The sequence below is a fragment of the Stomoxys calcitrans genome, chromosome 1, assembly GCF_963082655.1.
Source record: "Stomoxys calcitrans chromosome 1, idStoCalc2.1, whole genome shotgun sequence".
NCBI classification, from domain to species: Eukaryota; Metazoa; Arthropoda; class Insecta; order Diptera; family Muscidae; genus Stomoxys; species Stomoxys calcitrans.
In genome coordinates this window covers 150,271,567-150,296,219 of record NC_081552.1, presented here as the reverse complement: position 1 = coordinate 150,296,219, position 24,653 = coordinate 150,271,567, and the positions used below count along the sequence as shown (strand labels likewise).

At 38.4% G+C, this 24,653-nt stretch overlaps 1 protein-coding gene across 10 annotated transcripts in view; it reads left to right on the top strand.

Moving 5' to 3' along the window:
• LOC106092276 (calcium uniporter protein, mitochondrial) overlaps nucleotides 1-23,064 on the top strand; it is a 642,340-nt gene extending 619,276 nt beyond the window's left edge. For all 10 annotated transcript variants that reach the window (XM_059361328.1, XM_059361329.1, XM_059361327.1 and 7 more), the window contains 5 exons: nucleotides 9,493-9,724; nucleotides 21,214-21,319; nucleotides 21,445-21,546; nucleotides 21,618-21,821; nucleotides 21,887-23,064. In XM_059361328.1, the coding sequence (XP_059217311.1) occupies nucleotides 9,493-9,724; nucleotides 21,214-21,319; nucleotides 21,445-21,546; nucleotides 21,618-21,821; nucleotides 21,887-22,195 (953 nt within the window). In that variant the 3' untranslated portion in view covers nucleotides 22,196-23,064. The remainder of the gene's footprint in view (nucleotides 1-9,492; nucleotides 9,725-21,213; nucleotides 21,320-21,444; nucleotides 21,547-21,617; nucleotides 21,822-21,886) is intronic.
• Nucleotides 23,065-24,653: the final 1,589 nt, after the last annotated feature.

Genomic DNA, 24,653 nt, shown 5'->3' with positions numbered 1-24,653 from the left:
ACTTGGACCTCATTCTGAAGGTTAACATTCTAACACAACTCACTGTCCTAAATTTCAGCGAAATCGGACAACAAATGTGCCTTTTTTGGGCTCAAGGCCTTAAATCGAGAGATCGGTCTGTATGGCAGCTATATCCAAAGCTGGACCGATCTAGGCCAAATTGAAGAAGAATATCGAGTGGCCTAATACAACTCACTGTCCCAAATTTCAGCAAAATCGGATAATAAATGTGGCTTTCATGGACTTAAGACCCTAAATCGGCGTATCGGTCTATATGAAAATATAGTCCGATATAACCCATCTTCGAACTTAACCTGGCTGTGGACAAAGACAGAACCTGTGCAATGTTTCAGCTCAACCTGTGCAAAGCTTCGGACATAGCTAGATCGTTCAGACTTTTACCACGATCATGAATATATATACAAACAGAATGACAAAGTGAATATACCCCCAACCTTCGGTGATGGGTATGAAAATTGTGACAAAAATGCCAAAATTTGACCGGGTTTTTGAAATGATCAAACGTATTTTATTGCCATAAAATAACAGCCGTTGACTTAGTCCTAAAACGGATGACTTAGTCCTAAAACGGATGACGTTTCTTTATCTCTTTCGGAATTGTCATTAATTCTTACGAATAGCATTTCCATTTCGGGACACCCTACTCATTGTAAAACATAATTTCATTGATTCTCTAATAAGCGTTGTTAGATTTGAGTGTGTTATTTACAAACAGATGAGCGATTTAATACACACTTCTGTGAAATGCATGCATGTGTTTTCATATATTTCATTTTATGATTCCAGATTTGCTCCAATTACTTACAATTTGTTGTTAATACATTTCTCGTAGCACGCTGATCTGATTTTCTTTTTCTCTATCACACCTTCATGTTCTCCTTAATGTAAAAGTTGTGAAAAAGCCAATTAAATTAAGAAATCTACACAGTTTTTGTATGGACAAAATCCGATATAATTTAATATTTAGTACATAATTGCATATTCATGTATGCTAACCATGAATCATAATACTAATCTCTTGAAGAGGCTAATTAATAAATTTTATGAGGTGTCATGTAATGCTGGAAAACACACTGGCTTTGTGGAAAGATGTTCACATATTCAATAAGATAGCTACATAGTTTCGCGTAAACTTATTTTGTTCTCGCTTTCCCAAAAAACAATTATTGTAAAAGCTTATTGTTATATTTACTACATACTTACTTAGCCAAGTTAGAATTGGTGTAAGCGGTCACTTTTTAAAATAAATGTGCAAAGTATTTGCACACTAAACATGTGGCGTTTAAGGATAATTTTTTCGGATATAAGCGATCAGCAATAATATTCCATTACATTTTTATACCCACCACCGTAGGATAGGGGGTATATTCATTTAGTCATTCCGTTTGCAACACATCGAAATATCAATTTCCGACCTTACAAAGTATATATATTACGGATCGTCGTAAAATTCTAAGACGATTAAACGATTACCGTGTGTCCGTCTGTCTGTTGTAATCACTCTAGAGCCCGTCTGTCTGTTGTAATCACTCTAAAGCCCACTTGAGATATTGAGATGAAATTTGGCACAGATACGACTTTTTGATGCACGCTGGTTAAGTTCTTGAATGGGCCAAATCGGACCATATTTGGATATAGCTGCTATATAGACCGATTTTCCGATAAAGGGTCTAATGGCCATAGAAACTTTATTTTCCATCCAATTTTGCTGAAATTTTAAAACAGTGAGTAGTAAGGCTTCCCCATAACTGACCCAAAAATGGTTCAGATCGGACTATATTTAAATGTAGCTACCATATAGACCGATCTCCCGATAAAGAGTCTGAAGCCCATAAAAGCTTTATTTATTACCCGATTTCGCTGAAATTTAAAACAGGGGGTTATTTTAAGCCTCCCGACATCTGACGTAAATATGGTTTAAATCGGGCTAAATTTAGATATAGCTGTCATATAGACCGATTTCCCGATAAAGGGTCTGAATGCCATAAAAGCTTTAATTTTTAACCGATTTCGCTGAAATTTGGAATAGTACGCAGGCGGCCACCGTAGCGCAGAGATTATCATGTCCGCCTATGACGCTGAACGCCTGGGTTCGAATCTTGGCAAGACCATCAGAAAAAAAATTTCGGCGGTGGTTTTCCCCTCCTAATGCTGGCAACATTTGTGAGGTACTATGCCATGTAAAACTTCTCTCCAAAGCGGCGTCACACTGCGGCACGCCGTTCGGACTCGGCTATAAAAGGGAGGCCTCTTTGAACTTAAACTTGAATCGGACTGCACTCATTGATATGCGAGAACTTTGCCGCTGTTCCTTAGTGGAATGTTCATGGGCAAAATTTGCAATATTTTGCGCATTTTAAGCCTCCCAACCGACTTAAATATGGTTCAGGTCTGACTATATTTAGATATAGCTGTATACATATATATATATATGGACACGAAACCCAACATAGTCAATAGTTGAGGTGTTTTTCAATAAGTACGCACAATTTGGGGAGCCTAGTAGGTCCAAAGGCTGATCCATTGGGCATAAAAGTTGGTCTGAATCTGTCTGTAAGTTAAAAATCAGTCTACAAATGTGTTAGCAAATCAAAAAGTACGAGTTCAGCCTGCAAGATTTTTAGACATCTACGGAGGAATTTTTCGCCTGAGGTCAGCAATTTCCAAAACTATTAGGGGGAGAACGTTACACCCTTATACATATTTTACACAAATTTTGAAATATATTTCAGAGGAGTATTGCAATAAAAAAGTACGGGGAAAATTCCGATCATGAATTAAATATTGGAGTATAATCGAAAAAAAAAAATAAATTTATGTTTTTTTTTAAATGATGTGTAGTTTTGAGGATCTATAAAATCAATCGGAAGGAATAAAGATGTCATCATGATATTTTCACAGTATATAGACAAAATGATGCTTTAAATTTTCAACGGTGGTTTTCCCCTCCAAAAGCTGGCAACATTTGTGAGGTACTATGCCATGTAAAACTTCTCTCCAAAGCGGGGTCACACTGCGGCAACCCGTTCGGACTCGGCTATAAAAAGGAGGCCCCTTATCATTGAGCTTAAACTTGAATCGGACTGCACTCATTGATATGCGAGAATTTGCCCCTGTTCCTTAGTGGAATGTTCATGGGCAAAATTTGCAATTTTTGCGCATTTTAAGCCTCCCAACATCCGACTTAAATATGGTTCAGATCTGACTATATTTAGATGTGGCTGCCTTATAGACCGATCTGCCGATAAGGGGACTGAAGCCCATAAAAGCTTTATTTATTACCCGATTTCGCTGAAATTTTAAACAGTGATTTTTTCTCAGCCTCACGACTTCTGATCTTAATACGGTTCTCGTCGGTTAATAATTGGATATATCTACCAAAAAGACCAATATTTTGTTCTACAAAATTGAATAGTGACATATATATTAGACCACTCAATATCCGTGCCGAATTTGGGTGCTTAAGTTATCCAGTTTTCACCGGATTGTGACGAAATGGTGTTTACATATTTACCCGAGGTGGTGGGTATCCAAAGTTCGGCCCGGCCGAACTTAATGTCTTTTTACTTGTTTAAATTCAATTAAAACTATGGTTCCAGAGTTGTCGGTTTCTCGCAGCGTTGAGTAAGGTTCTTTCGTCTTGATAGCCGGTGCAGTCTTGAATATTCTTGATGCAGGAGGTTTCCTTTGTGCCTTTGGGGGGTTTTCCTTCAATCTTTCCTTTAAGAACTGTTTGTATGAATCGGTATTTATGGTTTCTCATTTTATGTCCTAGATATGCAATTTTCCGAGTTTTGATTGCTTAAATTAGTTATCGGTCTGCATTCATTCTTCTCAGGACTTCGTTGTCAGTGACGCGGTCCATTGTCCATTGTATTTTCAACATTTTTCTGTATAGCCATATTTCCAATGCCTATATTTTTTTACCGGCACCCTTTTTAGTCCACGTCCGTTTTCCCTTTCTTTCATTTTTAATTGCTTCCATGAATATTCTTTGGGAGTAAATATTGAATAAAAAGGGCGAAAGGGTGCATCGCTGCAAAACGACTCTCGAAATGACGGTTTCGTGGGTAAGTTCGCCGTTTACGTTAATGCGTGCGGTCTGATTCCAGTATAGGTTTTTAATGCACCGTATCTCAATTCCTTCAATACCGATTGAAACCAACATTTCTAAGAGTTAGATGTGTTGAACGGTATCAAATGCTTTTTCATAATCGATGAAACACATGAAGACATCCTTTTGTACATCACGGCAGTATTGGATCAGCAATTGATTACTTATTAGTGATTCCTGTGCACCCATTTTTTCTCTGAAGCCAAATTGGTACCCATATACTTTTCGCATTGTGAGTATAGAGTATAGTATTTCCAGTGCGTGACTCATTAAACTGATAAGTGCGTATTCCTCACATTTCCTTGGATTCCTCTTTTTTGGGATGGTAATAAAGTATGATTTAAGCCAATCTAGGGGTATTGACCAGTGTCATATTTTTAATTAAAAAGTGTGTCTAAGAGTCCAATATTTTCAGCATCAATCAATTTTAAAATTTCTGAAGGAATCTCATCGGGACCTACAGTCCCGATCTACTGTCCTTAAGCAAATTTGTAATATTGCTTATATTGGACTGTACACTATTCCATATTTTCTCCAGGTCCTCATTGTTGATATTTCCAAGCCCAGCGTTTATACCCTCTTTTATTTTCATTCCCACCAATGGGTCCTTAAGTTTTTCCGTGTTGATTTTGGATTGTCTGGATTTCTTTCGGATAGCAACCAGTTTTTTACTTATATTTGACAGCAAGAGGTTGTGGTCCGATGGAATAGCTGCTCCTGAGAATGTAGATCATTTTCTGACACACGTACAGTATCACCTTTTCACTAAAATATCATCAATCTGATTCCTCATTATTCCAGTTTTCTTGACACTCGACAAAGTTTTTACAATTTAATTTTATACCAGCCCAAAAAGGGTTTAATAAAGCTTTGCTCAATGAGCAGAAATTGTTGTAGGGTCTGACCTAATTTCACTGAATGATAATCTCACTTTTTGTACTTTCTGTATACATATACTCTCAAAATAATAATGATATCAAATTAAATGTTTCGATAAAGATCTATTGAAGAACATTTTACTCAACTGCTAGTGTCCGACGTTGGCGGCGATGAGGATACCGCAGACCTAATTAATGATCATTGTATAGAATGTTTACCTCCTAGTCAGAATGAGGTCCAAGTAGCAGTGACCCGACTGAAGAACAACAAGGCAGCAGAAGCCGACGGGTTACCCGCTGAACTATTTAAGACCGTAGGCGACACGCTGGTAAGGTGTATGCATCAGCTTATGTGCGCAATCTGGCTAGAAGAACGCATACCCGATGATTGGTTCCTCAGCATACTATGTCCCGTACACAAGATAGGAGACAAGATGGAATGTGCCAACTACAGAGGAATAAGTCTCCTCCCCATCACATACAAGATACTCTCGAGCATACTGTGTGAAAGATTAAAACCTAAATTCACTTAGATAACTGGACCCTATCAATGCGGGTTTAGACCTGGTAAATCCACCCTAGACCAGATATTCACACTGCTCCAAATCCTGAAAAAGTCCCGAAACATCTACTATCTCTTTGTGGACTACAAGGCCGCTTTCAATACCCCTTTAGGTTCAAAGGTATTTCAAGTCATGTCTGAGTTTGGTATCCCTGCAAAATTAATAAGACTCTGCAGGATGACACTTACTGATACGCGTTCCTCAGTTAGAATAGGAAGGAATTTCTCTGAACCAGTTAATAACAAACGAGGTTTCAGACAGGGAGACAGCCTATCATGTGATCTCTTTAATATAGTCAGCAACTTTATCTACCTCGGCACCGCCGTAACCGAAAAAATTGGCACCAGTTTTGAGATAAAGCGATGAATAATACTGGCAAACAGATGCACTTTGGATTCAATAAGCAGTTTAGAAACAAGGCCACCTCTCGAAAGACGAAGATTACACTATACAAGACGCTGATACTACCCGTGATGTTATATGGTTCTTGGAGTGTTTGAGAGAAAGATTCTTCCTAAAATATATGGACCAGTTTGCGATAATGCGTCGTGTTGTCAGAATGGATGAAAAAGCTCCAGCAAAGAAGTCTTTTGAAGGCAAACACGGTGGTTCACGCAAACCGGGAAGACCAAAAATCCGATGGAAAGATTAAGTGGTTTGAGACACCTGGAAACTTGGTGTCGGAGATTTTAGAATGAGCGCAAAAGATCGAGGCGCTTGGAATGCTATTCTACGTTCGGCCAGTGGAACAAATGTTCTGTCATAGCCAATTAAAGTAAAGTAAAGTAAATATCTGTTGAAGACAAAAACAAAGTGTTTTTGGGAGACTTTAGAAAATTGTATCCTAACGATATGTTGATAAAATATTGGTGACTGGAGTGCCGCTGGGTAGTCATCTCGGCCCGATTCTATGGCTCTACATTCGAATGATCTTCCACCTATTATTCGATCTTCAAAGATATTGATGTATGCAGACGATATAAAACTTTTTTCGTATATTTGTTCACCTTTTGATTCTTCTGGAATACAGAACGATTTTATCAGGCTGATAGAATGGTGTGATATTAATTGTATGAGCCTTAATAGGAGGAAATGTAGGAGTATATCCTATTCAAGAAGACCTGCGTTTCCAACTTCGTATTGTATACGAGAATATGTTCTTGAAAACGCATCATCCTTTAAGGATTTATGGGTTTTGTTTGATACTTAAATGATTTCTATGATCATATTGATTCATGCTTTGGGGAGGCAATATCTACACTGTGATTCATAAAAAAGTGGTCTAAAGAGGTCAACGATCCATACCTGACGAAAAGGCTATGCACCTCTCTTGTTCGCCCCATTTAAGAATATTGGCCGTTGTTTGGTCTCCGAATTATGATTGTCGTAGCCATAAAATGGAGTCTGTCCAAGAAAATTTATGTCCCACTTAAATTATCCTTTGTAAGACGCAACTATGAAGCATATACTTCCGCATAATGAAACAGTTTAAAAATTCGTACCACTTATTCGGCATGTCTGAGACAATATCAATATTAAAAAGGCTATCGTGGCTGGCTATTTTTAAATTTTTGTTTCTGATCTTAACTCGCTCAAAGGGGTTGCCAACTATGCCCGCTGTTCAACATCTGACCATTTCAAGCTTTTGTTTACTATGTTAGACATGCTGCTGTATGCTGCTAAACACATTCTGTTTCTTCATTCGCTTAGTTCCATGTTCCTGTCCCATCATTTCATTCGACTCCTGTCTATGGGCTTTTCACGATTTCTGCTACAATTATTGTTCCTACCATAACCATATATCAACCGTTTCTGTTGGCTCCTGCTGCTGTATCCAGATCCGTTGATGTCGGAGATGAAATCCGTTACTGCAGATTCGATGGCGTTATCGATTCCATCTTGAATCCGTTACTACCTATCAGAATCCATTACTGTGGGTTCGGCGATTATTTAATAGATGTCTTTCTATCTCTATGAGTGAATGAGAGTTTACTTGGATTAATGTTTTTGCCGTTTTTCGTTTATTTACATCATCGTAAATATACTTAATGGATGTTTAATTGTAGCGTAAAATTTTTATTTGTATGGTTTATCCAAATTTTTCCTGATGGTCTCGCCAGAATTCAAACCCAGGCGTTCAGCATCGTAGGCGGACATGCTCACCTCTGCGTTACGGTGGCCTCCTATCCAGCTGCCACTAGCTGATGATAAATAAATATTTTATATAAATTTGACAAAGTTTCTTATGAAGATACATGGCATATTAGAAATCATGATCCACTAACTTTTATAAGTTTTTTTCCATGGTATTCTTTAAATAGAAAACATTGAATGTGATCTCGAGCTGGAAGATGTTCAAAAAATCACGAAAAGATTTAAAAATCTAAAAAAAGAGAGCGCAAATAGACAAACCAAACGAACAGGCCCGTCGCTGTGCTTGGATTCGAACCCGGGCGTTCAGCGTCATAGGCGGACACGCACCGTAGCGCAGAAATTAGCATGACCTCTTTGGATATGAACATTAAACGATTGGTCAAAGGTGCTGATGAAGATACATGGCGATTTAGAAATCATGATCCACTAACCAGTCAAAGTGTTTCGAACAATAACTCACACTTACTTAACTTTTATAAGTTCTTTGCTATAATATTCTTTGAATAGAAAGCACTGAATATGATCTCGAGCTGGAAGCTGTTTACAAAAAAAGATTAATGTTAGTATCTTTGAAGGAAAATCGAAAGAATTTGACGTGGTATAATGTTTCACACGTACTATATTTTAAAATATGGTCATAAGAAAAATAAACATTTGTCATTGGTGTAGATGGGTTGTTTGGAAATCGATTGCAATACATTGATTTCATTAAAAGCTCATTTGATTGTTGTGGTTGAAGGTGTTAATTACAATCGCATTTTCGTGCGATCATTTTTCACAACTTTTGGCGTGGATTATCACGACAAGAGTGCATTGAGGAACTTAAATCTTTGTATGGGTATGAAGCACCATTCTATAACACTGTGTCTTGCCAAATCGAAAAGTCTTGGAAATAGGTTAGGTTTTAGTGGCAGCCTGCCTTCAGACTCACATAGACATTTTCGTGCATTGTAATACCATAGGAACAGGAAAAGGAAGATGCCTTCTAATTCATTCCATTGAACCATCCAGATCGCTTTAAAAATCCTAATAACTTGACAATTTTCACATGCGCTAAATCGAAGTTCTCAAAGAAATGAGAACCTAAACTGGAACTTCTTCTGACTGCCATTGCGGGTCCCGAGCATTCTCCTCAGCCCGGGCCCGATCGCCCTCGAAATTTATTTTTTTAAAGACAATAATTTCATTTGAGTTTTTTCTAAAGACAAAATTTCAATGAAAATTTTTCAAAAGACTACATATTAATGATTTTTTTTTCTAAAGACTATATTTCATTGAAAAAAATTTTTAAAAGACAAACTTTTGGCCTTTATAAAGCCAAAATTTCAATAGAATTTTTTGCACCTGCTCAATGTTTTGTTCAATGCTTTCTATTCAAAGAATAGAACAGCAAAGAACTCTTAAACGTAAGGCATACTGTGTGATGTTGCTAATAAACCCATTAGACCAGCTACCCGTGTTGCGATTTCTGATTCGCCCTGAACATCAGCGGGCTTCGTCAAATGGATCATGGTGCTTTACATACCAACACAATTAGAGTAGGTTGTAAAGCATACATCTTGGCGCAATACAATTTGAACTGAGCTCTTAAAGAGGACTTGCTCCATTTTTCATTAAATCTTTTCCTTGTAGGAAATATATCTGTCGAATAACATACATGTTTTTAAACAAAATAAATATAAACAAATATTTCAGATCATATTAACATAATAATATGTTTGTAGCTTCCTCTAATATTTCTATTTTAATTCTTCCATTTTAGGAGACGTATCCGTCGAATATATCCACGGCTTGCCACATCTCACTATACCACTTCCAAGTAGAAATGAAAAATGCCGCTTTGCCCTGAAACCCGTTTCGCACCGAGTTGGCGATCTAATCGATATGCTAAAAACAGAAGATAGAGGTATTGATCGGGCCACAATACTAAATAAATCTGGTGTAAGAATAGCATCAACATGTAACATAGAAAGTCTAATGGATGAGCCATTTTGGTAAGTTAATCTGTCAAAGTAAGCGATGTATATTAGAGTTGACTAGCATAAAACTGGTATGCAAAGGAAACACATATGGAATTTATTAAAAAACACAAACTGTACCCTCCACTCCTATTTTGTCTGTGGAAAAAGTTTGGTTCAACCCAGAAAATCCTCCTGATTCGGCTTAGCCGCGTAAAAATAGAAGCCGAAGTTCTACTATTGCTATATCCCAATCTAAATAGATTTTAACAAAATTTAGCAGGGGCTTTCAGTTGGGTAAAACAATATTCTTGCTACATTCCGTGCAAATCGGTTTGAAACTGTTGTAACTACGCACTTAAAGCCAAAGTCAGTTTTGAGCTATAAACAAAAAAAATTTTTCCAATATATGACGGGAAAAATATTGTTCAACTAGTTCCATTCGTTCAACATACGCCAAACATAACTGCATTGGGATCCTTCTTTCCTTTCTTTCTTCTTTCTTATTGGAAACAATTTTGTTTTTCCTAACGGTGAACACTATAACTCAGGGGTTAGAGACGAGAACACCAGAAAACATTTTCTGCGGTGGTTATCCCCTCCTAATACTGCACTATGGCCGATTTAGCGCCGCAAAACTTGTGGCACTTAGGATAATATTTTGTTTGTTTTGCTAATGATTTTGTTTTTTGTTTAGATTAGAATAAGCTACAATAAAAAATAAAACAAAATTATTTTAAATTTTTCTTGTATTTTTGTGTTTTTTTTTTTTTTTTTTTGTGAAAGTTGCAACAATTTTGTATTTTTTAATGGTTGTTTTTATACCCGCTGCCGTACCCTATAAAGGGTATATATTCTTTATCTTCTTGATATTCTAAGCCGATCTAGCCATGTCCTTCCGTCGGTCCATAACCTGATATAGCTCCCATATAAACCTATCTCTCGATTTGGCTTACACCATATTATAAAAACTTGAAGTCTGAGCACCGACTTTATTCTCGAAAAAATTGCAAAATAATCACAAGACATCATAGTAAGTTTAGAAACTAGATTGAATCCCCGTGAATCCTGCAAGTTCCAGGCCATGGAAGTCATAATGTGTGTGTGAGTTTTTTTTTTTTTTTGAAGTTTTGATATACGCTACTTTAACATCATTTTTATACCCTCCACCATAAGATGGGGGGTATACTAATTTCGTCATTCTGTTTGTAACTACTCGAAATATTCGTCTGAGACCCCATAAAGTATATATATTCTTGATCGTCGCGACATTTTATGTCGATCTAGCCATGTCCGTCCGTCTGTCCGTCCGTCTGTCTGTCGAAAGCACGCTAACTTCCGAAGGAGTAAAGCTAGCCGCTTGAACTTGTCTTGACTTTTTGAGCCTCTAGAGTGCGCAGTTCTTATCCGATTGGAATGAAATTTTGCACGACGTGTTTTGCTATGATATCCAACAACTGTGCCAAGTATGGTTCAAATCGGTCTATAACCTGATATAGCTGCCATATAAACCGATCTTGGGTCTTGACTTCTTGAGCCTCTAGCATGCGCAATTCTTATCCGATCAGAATGAAATTTTGCACGATGTGTTTCGTTATGATATCCAACAACTGTGCCAAGTATGGTTGGAATCAGTCCATAACCTGATATAGCTGCCATATAAACCGATCTTGGGTCTTGACTTCTTGAGCCTCTAGAGTGCGCAATTCTTATCCGATTGAAATGAAATTTCGCACGACGTGTTTTGTTATTATATCCAACAACTGTGCCAAGTATGGTTCAAATCGGTCCATAACCTGATATAGCTGCCATAAAAACCGGTCTTGGTTTTTGACTTCTTGAGCCTCTAGACTGCGCAATTCTTATCCGATTAGAATGGAATTTCGCACGACATGTTTAGTTATGGTTATGGTAGGTTTAAATCGGTTCATAAGCTGATATAGCTGTCATATAAACAGATCTGGGGATTTGACTTCTTGAGCTTCTAGAGGGCGCAATTTGGCTGAAATTTTGCATGACGTATTTTATTTTTACTTTCAACAACTGTGTCAAATAAGGTTCAAATCGGTTCATAACCTGATATAGCTGCCATATAAACCGATCTGGGATCTTGACTTCTTGACCCCTAGAGGACGCAATTATCATCCAATATGCCTGAAATTTCGTACGACGGATCCTCTCATGACCATCAACAAACGTGTTTATTATGGTCTGAATCGGTCTATAGCCCGATACAGATCCCATATAAATCGTTCTCTCTATTTTACTTCGTGAGCCCCAATGGGCGGAATTCTTATACGAATTGGCTGAAATTTTACACAGGTCTCCAACATATAATTTAATTGTGGTCCGAACCGGACCATATCTTGATATCATTTTAATAGCAGAGCAACTCTTTTCTTATATCCTTTTTTGCCGAAGAAGAGATGCCGGGAAAAGAACTCGACAAATGCGATCCATGGTGGAGGGTATATAAGATTCGGCCTGGCCGAACTTAGCACGCTTTTACTTGTTTCTCCTATAACATATAAGCACAGGTCACATATATATTTTTTTCACGTTAGCACATTCCTCACAATGAAAAAACACAAATTTTTGACACAAACGCAAATTTATAACCTTAAGTTCGGCCGGGCCGAATTTTGGATAAGCACCATCTCGGGTATATATGTATATATGAAAAATACATAATTTATGCCACCATTGCAGCTATATCGAAATATGGTCCGATTTGGACCAAATTCGGCACATTGAGTGGTTTAATATAATATGTACAAGTAATTGTTCAATTTTGTAGAACAAAATATTGGTCTTTTTGGTAGCCATATCCAAATATAGACCGATCTGAATCATATACGACATGGATGTCGAAAAGCCTAGAATAGGTCCCTGTCCCGAATTTCAGCGAAATCGCACAATAAATGCGCCTTTTATGAGCTTAAGACCTTAAATCGAGAGATCGGTCTATATGGCAGCTATATCTAAATCTTAACCGATCTAAGCCAAATTGAAGAAGAATGTTGAAGAGTCCAACACAACTCACTGTCCCATATTTCGGCTAAATCGGAAAATAAATGAGCCTTTTGTGAGCCCAAGACCTTAAATCTAGGGATCGGTCTATATGGCAGCTATATCCAAATCAGGGCCGATCTGCGCCACATTGCAGAAAGATTGTCGAGAGGCCTCCAAAATTCAGCAAAAGCGGATAACAAATGTGGCTTTTATAGGTCTAAGAGCCTAAATCGGCGGATCGACGATCAAGTATATATATATACTTCATAGGGTCGGAAATGGATATTTCGATGTGATGCGAACGGAATGATAAAATGAAAAAACACGTGATAATGGTTAGTAAGTTATGCACCCGCTGAAACTATGTTGGGTTTGACAGTTTAAAGCTGCGATACTGGACCGAACCAATCAATGCAGAATCGATTTCTAAGATCAGTGGAATGTAAGTGATCGTTTGGTGTACAATTTTGCCGATAGTTGAAAAGTTGAAGTTGAAAATTGAGTTTTGCGGCGCAAAATCGATCATTTAGCCCATAGCATGCTAGTGACATATGTGAGGGACTATACCCTTTGCAAAAATGGTATGGCAGCCATTTAAAAATTTCTCCCCACAGAGGTGTCGCACTGTGGTACGCCGTTCGGCCTCGGCTATAAAACAAGAGACCTCTTATCGATGAGCTTAAAACTTGAATCCGACAGCACTCAATGATAGTGAGAAGTTCGCCCCTGTTCCTTAATGGAATATTCATGGGCACCCTCCAACCGAACATGTTGACCGATAGGGGTAATTTGAAACTAAAATGTAAGGTATTTGAAAGTAGAGACAAAATGTCTCGGGACATAACTCCCAAGCGATCTTGGGCGAAAAGTTAGACCGATGAGGACAATGTGAGGCTTAAATGAAAAGCCATTGGGAGTACAATACAGTTTTTGTTGATTTCTACAATTTGTTGACATCACATTTATGCAATGTGGATATATATTATCTCAAAAAATACCGTCTAAACTTCCATTGTCTTCGATATGGTACTTAAACAAAATGTATTGGAGTAAAGATTTTCATTATGTAATGTATAAATAACTATTGGACATTTTGGGTCTCTAGAATTTGGGAGTAGAATATGAATTTGAAAATCAAATCCCTGGCAAATTGTCTTTAGGCCGCCTCACCCCCAAAACCCGTCATTTTAGCAATATGTGTCTCAAATTCAGGCTTCTGAGAACACCTTATGAATCTGCTATCCAGATTTGGAACCCAATGTCCTGTACGGCCTCTTTACATGTTGACGGAAATCTTAACAAAAGTTACAAGAGATTGTATTAAGACTATTAAATTTATATATTAAAAATTTAACCCGAAAGGGAACTAAACTAAACAGTTACAGCAACAGTTTTCATCAGCTAAAAATGGGACAACATATATGACTGTTACTTTAGCAAACATAGAATTTCCGTCTGCTATTTGAACTAACAAATTCTGTTGTTTAACATAAAAAATCTGCTTAAATATTGTAAAAGTATTACAAAAAATAGGATCGAAATATCTCATTCCGTTGGTAACTTAACGAAATATTGATCTGGGGCCAACAAAGTATCTCATACATAAAAATTAATTTGTGTTTGTTTGTTTGTTTGTGTGTTCCTTAAAGACTCAGAAACGGCTGAACCGATTTTCTTGAAATTTTCACAGATGGTGCATAAAGATCCCGTGGTGAAAATAGGGTACTAAATTTTTTGATATCTGAAGGGGGGCGGAACCTCCCCCTTACCCTAATTTTCAGAAACGCCAGATCTCGGAGATGGGTGGCGCGATTTAAGCGAAATTTTGTGTGCTCTCCTATAGTACCCTAAAAATAAAAATTTGGTATCCAAATTTCGATGGGGTACCTAGGGGGGCCGCGCCACCCTAAAACCTACCAAACATATACTTAGACCAATCACAACAATATGGGACTCAAATGAAGGTATTTAGGATAAGAAAACGTATCTGATATCCAATTGTTGGACCAAGTGCTATGGGGACCACCCCAACCCCAAAAACAGCCCTAAATGGGACATATTTACCGACAATGGCAATATGGCACTCAAATGAGAGGTATTTGCGAGTAGAATACGAATCTGATATCCAAATGTGGGACCACGTTTCTAGGGGTCCACCCCTTCCCCAAAACACCCCCCAAACAGAACTTATTTTCAAGGCCAACTCACTGAGTGGCCGCCCATCCCCCAAAACACCCCCCAAGCCGGTCGTGTTTGCCGACTTTGGAAATATGGGGCTTAAATTAAAGGTATGTGGGAGTAGACCACGTATCTGATATCAACATTAGGGACCAACTGTCTAGGGGACGTCCCACCACCATAACAACCCCCAAATAGGATGTATTTGCTTACCAATACAATTTGGGTCTTGAAGGGTGTGGAACTAAATATTTATGGTTTTTAGGGCCAAAACCCCAAACCGGACATATTTGCTGACTTTTGCAATAAGGAGTCTAAATGAGATTAGAAAACGAATCTGATATCCAATTTTGAGGCCAATGACAATATGGGGTTCAAATAAATGATATATAGATATATGAAAATAGAGCACGTTGCTGATATATTTTCCGGGCTTAGTGCTTGGGGGACCACCCCAATCCCCACAACACCCCTAAATCTGGCATATTTACTGACCATGTCAATGTGGAGCTTAAATGAAAGGTATTCGGGGGTAGAGCAAGAATTGATACTCACTTTCGGGACCAATTTTCTGGTCCCCACAAACAGCAATTTTTTAGTGACCATCGCAATATGAGGCTCAAATAAGGGTATTTGGGAGTAGAATACGAATTTGAGACCCAAATTTAGGACCATGTATTTAGAGCTTCACCCTTCCCCAAAACACCCCCCAAACTGTAAAAATTTTCCAACAATGCCAATATGTGGCTCAAATGAAAGGTATTTGAGATTAGAAAACCAATTTGATAACCTATTTTGGGGCCATGTGTTTGGGGGACGCCTCATCGTGTAAACTCCCTTAAGCGAATAGCAATATGGGGTTTAAATAAATGGTATTTGAAAGAAGAGCACGATACTGATATTTTTTCAGGGCCAAGTGTCTGGGGGACCACCTCACCCCCGAAAACACCCCAAAATCCGATATCATGAGAATATCGGGCTGAAATAATTGTTTTCTTTTTTTTTATTTTAATGGAGTACACCTTACATCCAAACTTAAATTCGTAGACAAATAAAGTTCATATGGTATTCAGATAAAGGCACTTATATTGTTATACTGTTAGTCAAGCGACATACATATACTATTTTCGTAGCATGGTATTTCATTAAAAGCTCTTTAATTGTCGAAAATAAATATTGGAAGGAAACTTTTGGTCCATATAAAGTTAAAGAAAGCGCAGCGGAGCGGGCCTGGCTCAGTTAGCACGTATATATCTATATCTAGTCATGTCCTTCTGTCTGTGGAAAGCATGCCAGCTTCCGAACAAATTTGAAATTTGACACAAAGCCAACATGGTCCATGTTATATATATATATATATATATATATATATATATGGTCCATGTTATATATATATATATATATATATATATATATATATATATATATATATATATATATATATATATATATATATATATATATATATATATTGGGTTGCCCAACAAGTAATTGCGGATTTTTCACAGCTTGTGACTCTGTAATTGCATTCTTTCTTCTGCCAGTTATCAGCTGCTACTTTTAGCTTGCTTTAGAAAAAAGTGTAAAAAAAGTATATTTCATTAAAGTTCATCTTTCTTTTAAAAAATCCGCAATTACTTTTTGGGCAACCCAATATATATATATATATATTCCTGTTCGCCATGAAATTTTAAGTCATTAACTTTCAAAGGAGTAAAGCTAGGTGCTTTAATTTTTGCACAAATTCTTCCTATTAGTCGGTTGGGATCGTAACTGCTACTAATCGGTCCATGTTTTTATATAGCTACCACATAAATCAATCTCCACATTTGACTTCTTGAGCCTCTAGAAGTCGCATTTATTTTCCGATTTTAAATTTTGTCCTTTTACGTTTTATATAACATTCAACAGATGTGCTAAGAATGGTCAGAATCGGTTCAAAGCCAGAGATAGCGCCCATATGAACCCATCTCCTAACTGCACTTCTTGTGCCGCTAGAGCACGCCGTTCTTGTCTAATTTTGCTAAAGTTTTGCACAGCGACTTCTCTAATGACCTTCAACATACGTGCTCAAATATGGTCCGAGTCGGTTCATAACCTGATACAACTCCCATATAAACCGATCTCCCCATTTTACCTATTGAGCCTCTATATGATGCAATTCTTATCCGATTTGGCTGCAATTTTCCACAATGAAATTTTAAACGTGGTGTCCTTTGATACCATAGGATTGGATTTCATCATTCCGTTTGTAACTCATCGAAATATTGATCTGATACCTAACAACGTATATATATTCTTGATCGTCTTGACGTTGTAAGTCGATTTAGCAGTGTCCGTCTGTCCGTCTATCTGTTTGTCGAAAGCACACTAAATTTTGAAGGAGTAAAGCTACGCGCCTGAAGTTTTGCACAAATACTTCTTGTTAGTGCAGGTCGGTTGGAACTGTAAAAGGCCTTGTTAGTGCAGGTCGGTTGGAACTGTAAAAGGCCTAAATCGGCCAATTTTGTTGTTGTTGTTGTAGCCACGTTTTCATGTGGAGGTGGCGATCCTCGTCAAGCTCCTGTAGGTGAGCAGGCTCGTTCCGGTCCAAAAGACCGATAGCGGGAACAGGGTGGCCAGTGGGTTTATAAAGGCGCCATTAACTCGCCTTGTCATGTCGAGCATCATAGGCACTCAGTATTTGTGGAAGAGCCGGTAACGCCTAACCTCTCAATGAGACTCTCCATTCGATATCGCTGATTGTCTTCGACTGCCGTTTCAGCTACTCCGTATGGAGCATTCCACTATCCGCAACCTGTGGACGCGCCTGGTAGCTTGCAGCTAAGCTTCTCGTAACAGCATGTTTTGGTATAGCTGCCATATAAACCGAGTTCGGATCTTAACTTCTTGAGCATCTAGAGGGCGCAGTTCTTATCCGATTTGGCTGTTTGTTATTACATCCAACAACTCTGCTAAATATGGTTCAAATCGGTTCAGAATCTTATATAGCTAACATCTAAACATCTTGAGCCTTTACAGTGCGCAAATTTTATTCGATGTGGCTAAAATTTTGCGCGAGGTGTTTTGTTATGACTTTCAACAACTGTGCCAAGTATGGTGTATATCGGTTCATAGCCTAATATAGCTGCCATAAAAGCCGATCTGGGATCTTGACTTCTTGAGCCTCTAGAGTTCTCAATTTTTATCCGATTTAGCTTTAATTTTTTTACATTAAGTGTTTTATATCGTCTTCCAACAACTATGCCAAGTATGGTCTAAATTGATTTATAACCTGATTCTTATCCGATTTGGCTGAAATTTTCCTCAATGATTTCCACTATGGCCTCCATCATCCGAACCAAGTAAGGCCTGAGTCTGTCTATAACCTGATATAGCGTTGCAAATTTTATCCGTTATCCTTTGTTTGCCTATAAAGAGATACCGGGCAAAGAACTTGACAAATGGAATCCTTGGTGGAGGGTATGTAAGATTCGGCTTTTACTTGTTTGACTTCTAACAGCCATAACAAGTACGGCCTTTGACTTGATACGGCAACAATAAATTTGAAAAGGTCATTCAATGAACTTATCCCATGCAATCCATGGTGGAGGGTATATAAGATTTGACTCGGCAGAACTTAACGCGCCTTTATTTGTTTGTTGTATTTTACGCTATTATGGACGTATTGCGTATTACGGACGTACTGCGTATTACGGACGTATTGCGTATTACGGACGGTCATGTGTTTTGATTACTTTATATATTTTTTCTGGCTGCGGCCAAGTAATTTTTTGTCATTTTCTTTCAAAAAATCAAAACCTTCGCTTTTAATTTGCTTTTATTTTACTCTCCTTCCATCAACGCCATTATAAATTGAGCAGCATTCATTTTCTGCAAACAACTGACTTTTCAGCTTTCAGCCTGCTCTTCTGAAATAGAAAACATTTAGCTGTACCAGCAGAACTAGCAAAATTAAATACTGGCAGGCAGCAGACGATGTTTGCTAATATAAGCAGACTTTTTTCTGTGACACAATTTTACAACTTCCATCCAAAATCGCATTATTTAGCGATGTTGCCTATATTTAACATGGATGTCGCGAGCTCTAATAAGAAACACTTTTCCAAATTTCAGTTATGACCACACAAATATCGATTGAAAAATCAGTCTCTGTGGTCCATTTGAGTTATATTCGGCATGGGTATAGCGTTTGGCATAACTTATTATTCCAAATTTCTGCGAAATTGGTTGAAAATTCGTTGTTATAAGCAGAAGAAGCTAAATTGGTCTACATCTTCGGACATAAGCTGCCTATAAACAAAATACTGTTTAACTTTATCGTCTTTATAGCGGGCAGATACGCCGACAGAAGGGCATGGCTAGATCTCTTTCGAACATAATTTTTATGTATTGTAAAATTAGTCGTTGTTGTCGCAGTGTGTTGTGTCTTTCGTCTATTTGATTCTGTTGAGTATCCAGATCCAGGGACTCTGCGGCTAACATGGGGTGCGTCCAGAGGGATCTGGGTCTGGATGGGCAGTTAAGCAGGTGACGTGCTGGTCACAACGGGACATACATCCTGCACGTTGCCATCAATGCCATTGAGGCGGCTGCATTTGCCGGATCGTAATTGAGCCAAACTTCTTCGGTTTGCCGGGGGAAATCAATTTCTGCAGGCGGTCGTTGTCTAAGGACCACATTCACCCGGTAGATATTCACCATATCTGCTGCCGTGTCTGTATGAATGTTGTCTATACCCGCTTGATATGCCGCTTAATCTCTCTTGTAGCGCTGGACCTCACACTCTGGATCATATAGATATACCTTAAGGCTTCTGGGCGGTGGATGCCTATCCACAAGATCATAATTTGGATGGTCTCTGGAACCGAGGATAGGTAGAGGTTAAACAGTGCCCGAGATATCACCCCGCCTTTGGGAACTCCCTATTTCACTCTATATTGTTTCGATTTTTTATCTCTAAATTCCACAAATTACTGTCGACCATACAGATAATTCACGACCCAGCGTTTCAGGCCTGGCTGGACAGACGTATTGGCGTTGTATTCAAATAGTTTGGCATGGCTGGCCGTGTCGTATGCCGCCACAAGCACCGTCGTATCACATGACCTGGTCTGATTGAAGCCACGGCAAATGTGTGCGGTGATGGCATGCAAAGCAGTTATTGTGCCATGCAGTCTTCGAAATCCATGCTGATGCTCGGCAAATAGAAATTCTCCATCGAGGCTCGGGAGGAATAGTCCCTCAAGCGTCTTAGCTACAGGTGAGAGTAGGGAGATCGGTCTGAACGACTCCCGCTTCTTCGGGCCCTTTTCAGGTTTGAGTAGCGGGATCACTCTGTCCATCATCCAGACATTGGGTACTAAAAGAGTATCCAACGACAGGTTAAGGACAGTAGTAAGGTACTCAACTCCAGGTAAATCCATATTCTTCAGCATCAGTGTAGAGATTCCGTCGGGGCCCAACGCCTTGGATGATTTGGCGCCACGCATGACATTTATAACTTCTTCCACGGTAAATTGTCATGGTTGTTCTTCGGCTCAGGGACCACTGATATAACCAGTGACTCTCCTCCTAGCCCTATCACTCTTGGGATGCACATTGACGGTTGAACAACCTGGCGCACCTCTTCGAATCAGCCACAGTTACGTCGCCAAAAATGACTGTGATCCTGTCGTCCCGTCTACCAAGGTTCAAGAGGGACTTAACAGTAGACCACAGCTTGCCGTACCGGTACCTAAGTTACATTGCTCCAAGTGTTCCAGATACAAATTCTGCTTATGTTTGTTGACTACCTCGTTAATTTCCAGATTCAGCTCGGTGATTCGAGCAATAATTCCCATCACACTCGTCTGCGAGTACCACTGCCTGCGCCGGGAAATTGGGCCTCATTTGGAGTATTCGACCAGCCGGTCGAATACTCCAAGCGGCTACTGCTTTAGTGATGATACATTACTCAGGAGATCAGGGGATGCAATGGAAATGTCGGGCGAGCTGCTACGCCTCCTCGTAAAACTAGTGATAGCATGGTCAGCTTTGTCTCCTTGATCGCTGCAGCCAATATGTTCCTCCGTCTCATAAAATCCACTATCTCGTCGTTCTTGCCTCTCAAAAATTTGCAAAATTAGTATTTAGCTGTATAAAAAATTAACTTTGCTTGTAGAACACTTTTTAACCACTTATGAAAATGGTAATTTTAGCCCATGCTAACCTCTTTAGGTGAAATAAACAACAAGAAAATGACCAAAGACTCGAGTTTAAAAGTAAAACTACAATCTACTCAAGTTTGGGTTCTTAACAAACATTCATTTCTTCCTTCTTTGACTCTTTTGCAGGATACACATCAATGACCTGAAATATAAAGTTGTTCCACCACCACGGGAAAGAATTCAACTGCAAGATCTAAAAAAATTAGGAGATGTCAAAGCCTTAGTAGCACAGGTACTGAGATTCCAAAAATTGATTTGGCAAGGCACAACAGCAATGCCACAATGCAATGCCTTAAACATCACTACATAAACAGACATTTGGCTCATTTAATAATGTTTTTCTTAAATTGATTTCAGCTATATGAAGCCTTGCATGTGGGGGAATATCACATAGAAAAGGAACAGGAGTTGAATGTAAAATTAGAGGACCTTAAATATCAACTGGCTCCTTTGGAAAGAGTAAGTCGCACATATAGCCTGACGCAATCCTTATTATAAATTGTTTTTTTATTTTCTGTTTCTGTATTTAGCAAAAGGCCGAGTTAAGTGCTCAAGCTGAACGGAAAACTAATATAATGACATGGGTCGGTCTGGGTTTGATGTCTGTACAGTTTGGCATTTTGGCACGCCTTACATGGTGGGAATACTCTTGGGACATTATGGAACCGGTCACATATTTTGTAACCTATGGTACGGCAATGGCCATGTATGCCTACTACTGCATAACAAAAACGGTGAGTTATGGCGCTTAGTTGGAACATTTTGCCCTTATAACTAAAGTTGTTTGTTCGTTCCACAGGAATACAATATACCAGAAGTGAAAGACCGCCATTACCTCTTAACCTTATACAAACGTGCCAAAAAGAGGAACTTCGATGTTGAGTCGTACAACTCGCTGAGGCGTCAAATAGCCGAAATTGAATATGATTTGCGACGTTTGCGTGATCCTCTGAACTTGCAACTGCCACCCCATGTCGATCGTTCACAGGAGAGGCCACCACTTAGTCCCGGTCAACATGCGAATGTTAGTACCCCCAGTGACATCAGCAGTCCCAGTGTGGTCAAAAAATCTGGATTCAAAATTCCCTTTCTTGACTCGAAGAACTAAGCAATCTTCCGCGCTACTACCCCACGACACTGCTGACGCCGCACCCTCACATCACTCTCATCGAGACTATGACGGAAATAATCCGGAGGACTTTTTTCTCGTTCTATAGTTCGTTTAGTTTAGTTCGTTTGACCTTACCTCATTTCAAATGCTGTGCTTCTACTTCTGTACTCGAGAACCGCAATCCGGTACTCGAATCCTCTATCCGGCATTCTACGCAATTTACTGTTGTGAATGGCCGGGTTTGCCAAACGAAACATTGAAACAGTAGAAACAAATTCAAATTCTTAACCTAATTTATTATTCGTTCTTTGTTGTTGTATATTTTGTGCCTCTTAAAAAAAAAAAAAACAAAAAAAAGGAAATATTACAGATTATTGTACAAACACACACACAAACACCTCACGCAGACCCACACACATTTGACGTCTTGTGTATATGTATTTCAACAATGTATTTAATCTCATTGCACTTCTTTATTTTCTATTATTTTGTAAAAGATTTTGCCATTTATTTTACACTGATATATACATACATATTTATTTTGCTACACCCCTTGACTGTATCTATAGGTTGCTGCGAAACCAAAATTACTTTTTTAAAAAAGTATTTTCAAAATCGGACAATATATGGAACAATAAGCTGGAAAGCTTGCCTCGCTGTTCCTATTGCTTAATTATTTTATTTGATTATTTTCCCACCCCCATTTTAAGGCAGATTATGTTCATTGTGTACTTCATTAGTTTTTATGGCATTTATTTAAATCTAACAAGAAAATGTACTAAAACATAGAAAAATTCTTAGTTCGGTTCAAAGTGTAAAACGTGTTCTGATATTTCAAAAGTAAATAAATTATAGTTTTATTTCAATTTTGCATTTTTGTTTCATTTAATTTATTTCTTTATACAGAGCATTTATACTAATAATTAAGTTAATTTTCTCAATACCAGTCCACCTTTTCGCATTTCGTAAAATGGGCCATGTCTAGGGAAGAGTTTTGCAACGTAAATTTTGCATACTTAGGTTAACCCTAACCTAACCTAACAAATAAAAACTTTAAAATTTAAAAGACCGTTAAGTTCGGTCTGGGCGCCCCGGTAGCCAAGTTGGTAGCGTGCTTGCATTACCAGTACAGGTGAAGTGGGTTCGATTCCCGCCAGAAGTCTTGGGTCTATCGCTACTGTGGTATCACAATGGACTTAAAGTTGTCTAGGTGAGTCTGTCTGTAAAGGACTGCCACTCTTATCTAACCTATGTTCGGCCTAGACGTATCTCATATATCCTCCGCCAGCTGTTTACCAGAGCTTTCAATTAGTTGACCAAATTTCAAATAAAAAAGAATAGCTTAAAGTCATTTTTTGGGACGTGTCCGTAGCGCATAATGCATAACAGTGACCATGTTTGCAGACATCACTTAACTATAACATGATGCACAGTGGTCCAAACGGCAAAAACCCTGAAATAAGCCCGCCACTTAAAAAAAAAAAGGAAAATGTGCACCAACAGGCCAAAACTTGTTTGAAGTTGAAGGACAACTTTTAATGAAGCTCAAAACATCGATGAAGGATAAACATTTTCGTTTGTTTCTCTTTCGAGACGAGCTCAATCAGCGAAGATTTTTCTTTGCAAATAGAAAAGGAAAGCCAGAGATCGTATCACACACCAACCACTATGGGACGTGTTTCATCTGTGGTTAGAAGACTTTTCAACCATATTAGATGTGATGGCTTCAAGGACCGTACGTTGGTATGCTACATTTGTATCATATTTATTGCGAAAACGCCTCTATGATACAAATACCACATTGACCACGCTCGACGACCCTGTCTATTAGCTGTACTTTTTCCCAATGCATGTGTGTTTCGTGTAATCAGAGATATTTTGTTTGCAACAATTAGACTACTATGCACCAGAGAGCTGCAACGAGTATGATTGTGTAGGCTTGATCATCTGTTTGGAAAAACGAGTAAAATCAATCATGTGCACAAGTGAAATCAGTCTATTCAACTCACTCAAAACGCAACGAAAATGTTGTGATTCAAAAACGATTTGATTGAAGCACTAGGTTCCAATCAAACAACGCACATGCTTGTTTTGGCTAGAAGCCTGTGAATGATTCTGCTGAACGGGTTGCTCAATTTTAAAGCTCGTGCTTGATATGTTTTTGTCTGTTTGTTGTACTTGATTTGATTTGTTCATAGTGCTAATGAACAAGTCTGACTGGAATCAAGCTACATAAATCGCCCTTCGCTTCAATAAATTTACACAGATTTAGGAAAGAAAAAACCTTTAATTTCATTTGGTATTATGGCTTAATACTAACATTGGAAATTGAATTTAATTGAATTAACTTAAGTTTTACTTTTTCGATATTTGGGATACCGAATTCATTACAAATGCATATAAGCTTCTTTAGATTGTTTACGCTGGTGGACCACTCGAAATCCATTGATTTCAT